The 9,431-nt window shown below is 34.7% G+C and overlaps 1 protein-coding gene across 1 annotated transcript in view; it reads right to left on the bottom strand.

Moving 5' to 3' along the window:
• LOC106469137 (kinesin-like protein KIF2A) overlaps window positions 1-9,431 on the bottom strand; it is a 61,167-nt gene that overhangs the window by 34,018 nt on the left and 17,718 nt on the right. Inside the window, exons 8-11 of the mRNA XM_022397562.1 lie at window positions 2,788-2,891; window positions 1,017-1,179; window positions 545-635; window positions 29-92 (exon numbers count right to left, since the gene is read on the bottom strand). Coding sequence (XP_022253270.1) covers window positions 29-92; window positions 545-635; window positions 1,017-1,179; window positions 2,788-2,891 — 422 coding nt within the window. The remainder of the gene's footprint in view (window positions 1-28; window positions 93-544; window positions 636-1,016; window positions 1,180-2,787; window positions 2,892-9,431) is intronic.

Here is a 9,431-nt window from a genome sequence, read left to right as displayed (position 1 = left end):
TAGTGTCAAGAACAATTATAATACTAACCTGCAAGTGCATAGATACCTTTAGTACAGTCTTGTGATTTACCAAGAAAGTCTCCTCCCATTGTCTAAAGGAATAAAAATCAATACAAAAAAATGTCTTGCATAAAAAAAACCACACAAATGTATCAAAGATCTGTATAATCTGTCATTGACAAGAACACAATGCACATCAAAGTACCAAAAACCAATTCAACACAGAAAACAATTTGTGCAACAATAAACAAATACATGAAAAAAAAATTCCATTTGATTTGCTGAGATAAATGAAAAATAAAATTGTGTTTAATATCATTAACTTTTAAATCCAAGTTCTGTTATAAAAAGTTATGCTCTTTAATATAAAATTTTGAGAATATTTTTTTTAGATGAATTGAAATCCCTAACCCTCATATATATCTAGCTAGCTATCAACTTAACTTTCTTTCCACACAGTTGCCTAGAGTAAAAACATCCTCAGTGTTAATAAAAAATACAAAAATGAAAAAAAAAAAAAGAGATAATTTCAAGCAAACCATACATGTGTTTTCCCACTTCCAGTTTGTCCATATGCAAAACAGGTTGCCATTCCACCTTCAAATATAGTTTGAACTAATGGCTTAGCTGTAAATCTAAAAATATTAAAATATTTTTTTGACTTTTCAGCTTTGATGTGAAAAACAAAACAAAAAAAAAGAACAAAATGCTATAAAAGTCTACTTTAAAAAAGTATCTCAGCTGTAAAAGCATTATGAACACAATTCCAATCTTTTAAGTAATAAAAAAGTTGTAAACAGCTAGTATTGTTGTGACAAAACATATTCCTTTATGATTAATGTTTTTCATCTTAAAGGTATTGTTTCAGTTTGGACATTCCAGATAATGTTTATAAAAAATCCATCAGAAAGACAACCAAATGCAAAAATTCCTACCTCGTTAGCTGTCAAAAGAAATTTATAAACAATAACATAGACAGTTAAGCATATGCATTTAATTATAATTATCTCACTTACTTATACACTAGATCATTATCAGATGACTCATCAAAGGCATAGTCATATCTAAAGACTTGGTTTTCTAGGTACTTGGTCAGATCAACCTTAAGCTTGGGCTCATGGACTACAATGTGTTCTTTATTTGGTACAGTAACTACATCCACTTCTTTTCTTGTATTTTCTGTTTAAAATCATGAGAAAAAAATAATGCTATAAAATTTAGCCTCAGTTGTTTGTTTGTATTTGTTTTTTTCGAAAAAAATTTAAGTATGTCTAATCAGGCAGCAGCTATTGCTTCTGCTCAAGCAGTTAGCAGTGAATTAAAATAATTTTAGTATGGTAAGTAAATATTAATTTTCTAAGCAATCATCTTAATTCTTATCAGTAAGTGTCTAATTTAATCAATCTTTTACATAATAAGTCAACAGTAAGTTTTTAACAAAGAACACTGTTTTCTCACTAATACACATTTATCTATCAGCTATCATAAAAAAACTATTTGTAAGGCTAGGTTTTTTGTTTTGCATTCTTGTAAACTGCACTCATATCAGCGTATTACATTACATTTATAATTTAGTACCCCTACAATCCCAGCATGGTTAGTTTAGTTATACAGGTGTAAGTTGTATGGGGTCATAGTGATCCCATGCTGGTGTTCTGCTGTTAAAGGTACACGGTAATGTTCACTTTCCTATTAGGATTTCTCACTCAGATATCTTTGTTCAGTACTTAAAGTTAAGGACTTTGATGCTTAAAGAAATAATGGACATCCTCATAAAACTAACCATTTATTTATTTATTTTTGCCTGTATAGAAAAATGTTGTGGTAGTTGCAGACACTAGATAGAGCCAACCACAAAATAAGTATTTGGCCATAATTATTACATGATCCTTTGTTAAGTGTTATTATTGCATCCTACTCAGTCTGTACTTTGTTTACCTTGTTGAAGATGTTATGTTAATTTTTATATTTACTTATACATCTCGTAGATTCCAATCAAATATTTGGTTATTTGGTCAAAGGACTTAGTTGAATAATAGGTATTTAGCCAAAAAACAACCCTTTACACTTCTGGATAAGAGTCAATGCATGATACAGAAATTTTAGCATTTATGAAATTTTAAATTTGTAAGTGTTTCAGGATTGAAAGATGATCATTTTTGATTAAAAAAAATGAAAAAGTTGGAAAAAAATCTTCCACAAACTTCAAACATAAAATTAATAATAAAAAGTTCAACAAGTTTTTTTTAGTGATAAATAACTTTTAAAACCAAACAGCTGAACAAACACTGTTATCATGGACAAATATGTTTAAACAAATAAAAATGTCTTATTTCCAGATGTATTTAAACTACCAAAAAGTTACTATATATGTTGCTTTTCACTTGTGCTTAGTTTATACATAGAGAACCTATCTATATTTATCCATACTGATATTTTTAATTTTCTTTACTTCTTTTAGATACTCAACATACAAAGTAGTTATTCATACATTAGTGTAAATTTACAGAAATTGTAGTTTAAAAAAATTCACTTTTTCTGTTCTATTTTATAATTTAAATGGAACACTTACAGAAAATGTTCTCTTTCTAATGCTTGTACCATAAAAGGTAAACTAATTTTATATTTTATTAATTACCCTTAAAATATTCATCAACTTATTTGAAATTCTCAATTTTATTTTGTATCTAGATATTCACTTGTTTATTAATAAGCTTTTTTTATTATTGTAGTGAAAAACTTCATCATAACAAGTAATCTGAATTAAAACTAAAATCATTTACGTACCTTTCTTATTTAAAGGCCTTTTCCTGACTGCAACACAAATCTGTTGGACTTGAACAGGATCATTCATTGTGATAGGCCTGAATTCTAACTGAGCCCTGTATTCTCTGTTGAATATTATGTTAAAAAGTTTATGATCACCAAAATATCTATGGAGGTTTTAAATACTACTGTTGTGTCATACCTTGTAAAATATTTTAACCATGAACAAGTAATATTCATATTTTTTAAGCATTGATCATTAATCTGAGCTTCTTGTAAGTGATTGAAAAAAGCTATTCTAAACACCAAAGTGATCTCTGGAAAACAAACATCTTTTCTTTCATCATACCAAAGTTCAAAAGGGCATTTCTACCATAAACATTTTCAGCACTGTAAAAATAAAACAAATTATCATACTTTTAAACCATAAAGACCTATTAAGCTAACAGTTCTATTATCTTGCAAAGTCCACTGAAGTGTAAAATTCATTATCTGATTGGTTGATACAAATTCATTGAATGATGACACAGGGTTATCTAACATATTTCTGTGTTTTATGTAAAATTGAAGAATACCAAAAAGATTACATTTAACATAGATGGTAAAATTAAATAAAAATGTACTAGAACCCTTCATTTATATTGTCATTCTCAATCAGATACATGTTGTGGGGGTTTGTACAGGGTTAGATTTGATTTATATGTTCTGAAGCTTATCCTTTCCTTTTATCAACAAAATGTGTATGAAAGGTTGAATTGACCAAAGCAAATGTTTAATCTTTTACCTTGCACAGACTGTGTCAGTTGAAAACTAATTATCTTTTACTATTTGTTTCGTAACCCATATGATGTCTAAATTGTGGTTCACTAACATTTAATACATCTTTTAATATATTGTGTGCACAGACCATTTCAAAGTTGTTGTTTTTTAATTCAGAAACTAATCAATATTTGGTTGAAATAGATAAAAATTCATTTTATTTCTTGACCATATCTGAGAAGCTATTTAGGAAACAGCAACTGTAAGAAGAAATTTCAATCTTCTAAATGAAGCAATATCTCTAATTTGTATAAAGAAGATGAGCCAATGGCTGAAGGCATCCAACAATTCATTATAAAAAATATCACTTAACCAAAATACAAATTCTGTACTTTGACTGTAAATAATTCATGCCTAATAAACATGAGTTTAACTGTGGTGATGTTTGAATGTGAGACTGAATGAGTAATCCCACAAGAAATGACATTAGTCTTTCATAGCAAATTTGTCATGGTAAGTATCTGTGAAGCCACTTTTATACTTAGAGGTTAATATAGTATATAATTATCAAATTATATACTGCTTCTACAACATCTGAAAACAACCCATTCCAAGGGTCAACTACCCTGTTAGAAAAATGAAACTGCCTTAGCTGAAGATGACTCCTACCTTCCCAAAATTTATATTTGTGTCCCCTAGTCCTACTATTCTCACTGTTAAATATGAAAAAAGATGATGCATCGGCACTATCAGTTCACTTTACAATCTTAAACACCTCAATCAGATCCTCCCCTAACTTTTCTTTTTTCAAGAGAAAACAATTTGAGAGATTTCAGCCTCTCCTCATATGACAACCCCTCCATTACAGGCACCATTCTAGTAACCCTTCTCTGAACCATTTCTAACAATTCAATGTCTTTCCTAAGGTAAGGATCCCAAGACAACACAATATTCCAAATGTGGCCTAACCCATGACCTGTACAATGAAATTACAACCTATTTAGACTTGTATTCAATATTTCTGTAGATACAACCTAACATGATAAAGTTAAGAAAAAACAATAATAGCACTATCACAATTGTATTTAGTGTCACAGCAAAATATCAAGGAAGTACTATAACTTTGTATATTCATGCAAAAGCAACCATCAATTTCTGATTTAAAAAAAAAGTGTGGCTAAAAAAAAAAGAGTCCATTAGACTAGGTGATGTTCCCTTCACATGCCACTGATGTCTTGTGGGAAAACTATGATCCAGATAATGGAGGATGTAGGTATAGTGATAAAGAATAAAGGAGACATTGATAGCAAAGACATCAGTCCTATAAATTCCACACGTGAAGAGAAGTAAGAAATATGTCTTGAAGTAGAGGTGATACAAAGAGCTAGAGGCCAAAGATTCAAAGGGTAAGGGCATGAAGGACAACACTGAGATTCTAATCTGGTAGGGGATCTGGGTGGGGCAGATGAATTAGGTGAAAAAGAGGAAAACAAGAGAGAAAGGACAGGAGAAGAAAAATAAGATGCTAGCAGGAAAAATGAAAGGTATTTGAAAAGGACACACTATAGCCCACAATGGTAGAAACAGATAAACCACTGTTGAAAAGCCAAGTAAATAAAATGGAGAGGTGGGGAACACTTGGTTGGGAAGGTGAAAGGCTGTGGTGCAAAGATCAATGCCATTGATGGTTTAACAGAAGAAGAGAAGACCAAGTGAAAATGAAGGACGGCTACCCATGTAGAAAGTCCGGATTGTCTCGCAAGGGACCGGACAAAATCCACACATGAAGGCAGAGTGTAGCTACGATGGGAGGATGAAAGACATAAGACTGAGGTTGCTGGAGAAGGGATCAGGAAAGTGGACAAAGTATGGGAGGAGATGATCGAAAGAGGTTCAACAGTGGAAACCACAGTAGTGCAGAACAGAAGGGGGCAATGAGAAGGACTCGATACAGAGTGGTTTGTATATGAAAGATCACACATGGAAGAAATGGATGGGAAGATAAGCATACACGTAAAGATTAGTCCAATCCAGACTGAAGGCATCCACTACTAAAGCCGAAGGATGCAGAACTGGAGACCAGAAGAGGGGGAGTTTTGTATTGCTCTGGGTGGCAAATGCATCCAGAAGGGGAGTAACCAGCTGGGAGCATATCTACCGGAACAGTTAAGGAACAAGATACCAATTCATTAGCAGAATTTCATTGGGATGAGATAGCCGATCTGCCACAAGATTCTGAGGACCCAAAATATGGCAGGCAAGAAGATGGACTTGCTGAGACTGAGCCTAGAAAAGGAGATTTAGCATTTCAAAGAAATGCGAATGGAACTGGGTACACCCCTTGAAAATTACTGTAAAATACAATAGTCAAATCAATGAAATGGGTCATGAACAGGTGACCCTGTACCACTGGAAAGAAATAATTCAAAGATCAACAAACAGCTAAGGATTTCAAAAGGTTGATGTGTAGAGAAGATTTAACTGACTATTTCTGAGAATCCAAGTATGCTTCCCCATCCAGTAAAACAAGTATCTGTAAGAGATATGCCAATCAGAATGGGGAAGAAGCAGAGGAATGCCCATCGAGGTGTTGTCCCTGTCTAGCCACCACACAAAGTCAACGTGTAGGGAAAGGAGGAAGATGGAGTCCAAGGGATGAGGGATTCCATGTAAGCCCAGGTCCCCAAAAGAGAGATAACCTTGCATGGAAACCAAGAGCTCCATCGCCCTTAAACAAAGAGGAGAAGGCTGGGCCCTGCTGAGGTAGGTGTTGAAAAACATTCCAAGATTAATAAGATACTGTGTGGAAGTGAAATAGGGTTTCTCTAATTTGACAAGCCATCCCACACGAGTCACCTGCTGTAGGAAGAAATGGGTATGGCTGTGAGAGGCTAGTTGGGAAGGAGATAGTCATCCATATAATGGTGAAACCAAATATCTTGATTGTGAATAAGCCAAGCAAAGGCTTTGACCATGTGACAGAAGATGTATGGTGTCAAAACCAGATTGAATGGTAGAGCATAGAATTGGAACAACCAACCCTTGTGAACAAACCAAAGGTAAAGTCTGGATACTGGAGAAATCAGGATATAAAGGTATGCATCCAAAACATCAACCACCATGGTCATCCACAGACCTGGAATGAATGACCATCACAGGGCAAGGAAAAACTCCATGATGAACTGTGGGACGTCAATGAAGCATTTGAGGTTGGAGAGATCAATAACAGGACATCAATTCCCTGTCTTCTTGAGTACAACAAACAGCTGGGAATAAAAACCCAGGAAAGGGTGAAACACTTGTTCTATAGGGTCTTTGTTCAAGAGATCTCAAACCACCCTGGCAAAAAATTGGTTCTTGAGAAAGGTGAAAAGAAATAGGGCATGGGGATAAAGATGGGAGGAATGGAAAAGCAAAGAGAAAGTCCTTCTGTTAGAACCTGAAGAACTCAAGTGTCCTTGCTGAAAGGGCCCCACCGATGAGCAGACCTAGCCAACTGCACCTCCCACAGTGCCAGAACCCATGGGATAGTCAATGACATTGGAAAATACAATGATGAATGATTTGACAACTTGCTGCAGAAATTTGGGAAGGTGGTACTGGTAGAGGGGATGATGCAGAGGGCAAGACATAGAAACAGGAGAATGAGATGATTGAGAAAGATGAGAAAATATGGAGTAGAGGGAGGAATGTTGATGTACAGCATCCACCTGAGACTCTAAAGTATTAAGGAGATCCCTAAAAAAAAGACTGGCACAAGAAAGGAGCCAGATATAGATCATGAAAACAGGAAGCAGGCAGATGCACGTGTGATAAGAAGGCATACATGCCAAGAAGTTCCCAACAACAAAAATGCCATGTATGAAGGGACAAGGCTAAGGAAGATAATAGCACCAATGTAGAAAAAAGCAGGGTGCATGTATCTGCTGAAAACTCCTCAGGGAACAGTGGATAGCCTTGCAAAGGAGGTGAATGGATGAGAAATATAAAGGATGGTAGTGAGTGTGAGATGTAGATAAAAGAACTGGGGAAAATTGTAGTGTAGTAGCATGATCAGAGACCAATGCCTGAATCAGATATTCTAAGGTCTGAGAATCCAAAAACAGAAATTCTGACCTATGATATGCCAAAGCTTAGGAGTCAGCCAAACACAGGATCCAAGGCATACTGGTACCCGAACATATAATTGGGCAAGAAACTGTCCAACATGGACTAAAATATGAGGTGAGGGGGAAAAACTGAACTTCGCATTGGGGCATGATGATGAAGGGAGGGGAAGGAATCATAAGACATGGGAAAGAGACAAGAGGTAACATATCTGTGAAATCATGCTAAAAAATGCAATGAAAGATGAGGTAGATTGAGAGGGGTAATTTGGGAAGTCACAGCAAAGGCAGGAGGTGGAAAAAGGCTGTCGAAATCCTCCTCTTCAGGAACAGATTCTCCAGGAAAAGGGATATTTGGCCAAAGTTAGAGACGTAACTAGCCGCATGATAGATTCTAACTCCTAATGCATCAAGGCCAAGAACCTCCTCCACTGAAAGTGTGGAACCTGAAGCCACACAAGTAGAACTGTTGTTGGATCAGTAGTGGCAGGATCCATACCAAAAGCTGGTGTAATAATACTAATTTGAGACTTAATTAAAAGTGCTAATACAGTAGTATTTAGTACAATTGACAATATTATAATAAGAAACATAGAGCAAAAATTGAACATGACTGCACACTGGAATGCCAAATCAAAAGTGATGAAAGTGCTCTACAGTATAGAGGGAGTCAGCTACACTATGAAGGTATGTTGAACTCCTATTGGTGTAGGGTTGTCACATGTTCACTTGCATGCTACAGTGGCTAGTGGCAAGTGTAAATTGTTCGAAGAGAAGGCAGCACAAGTTGAAAAAAGCTATTATGCATGAAGAGGTAAGTTATCGTATCAGAATATGTTTCAAGTTAATGTTGAGAATGGTTGGGTAAAACTTAAATTTTATGTTATGTTATATTAATTCATGTGTGTTTGTTCATCTGTGATCTCCTTCTATAGTTGCGGAGTTAGCAGGACCAAACTTGTCAGGTGGACTCTGGGTGGCTGGGGGTGGTCCATCCTTCTTTCTATGGCAATCCCCAGAAGTTAACCCAGACATGATGTGAGTCAGGAGTAGGATTTCAGGGTGGCTGAACCCAAATATGGCACTAAATTTTATGTTCCTAGCTCCCCCTGGGATCATTGGGGGCATTATGCTAAAGGAGGATTTCCTAACATGGTTTGGACCCCCTTGGGATAGCTATAGAAGTTATTGTGGATAATGAAAGAGCTCAATCAATATATACTAGGACCTCTATGAATCATGAGGCCTATGAGTACTGCAGCTGGAACAAGGGTATTTTATGCTAGTTGGTTTAATTCTATCAAGCAGTCAAGCTCATATAGTGACCTGGTAAGGCTTCAAGAATGTTATGTATGAAAACACCAATTTCAGTCTTTCTAATGTTAGCACAAATCAATACTTCATTATGAACATGGGATGCTTTCAGTGTATAAATTGCCCATGCTTCATGTTTAGAACTAGTACAACTTTTTACTCCATAGCAAGAAGTATATCAGATTATTACTTTTGTTTATAAACATTATTTTTTATCTAATATAAAAGTTACAAAAAATGTATTAAAAATAATATATATATAAGAAAACACTGAAATATCAGTATTTTTTTCCTTTTTATTATTATTTCTGTTTAGTCAGAAAGTGGTATTTGTATGTTTTTTGTTATAGATTCTCAGTAAAACTATTTCCTGAAGAGTGACCTTTTATTAATTTCTTCTACCAGTTTCTTAACTTTAAAGAAAGAGGGGAAAAAAGTCTGATATTGCAGTTTTCTTATTCGTTTTCCACAGGGAAATATATATAT

This window comes from Limulus polyphemus, unplaced genomic scaffold, assembly GCF_000517525.1.
Source record: "Limulus polyphemus unplaced genomic scaffold, Limulus_polyphemus-2.1.2 Scaffold3321, whole genome shotgun sequence".
In the NCBI taxonomy this organism is placed as follows: Eukaryota; Metazoa; Arthropoda; class Merostomata; order Xiphosura; family Limulidae; genus Limulus; species Limulus polyphemus.
Note: the sequence above shows the minus strand (reverse complement) of the source record. Positions and strands in the feature narration are given on the sequence as shown.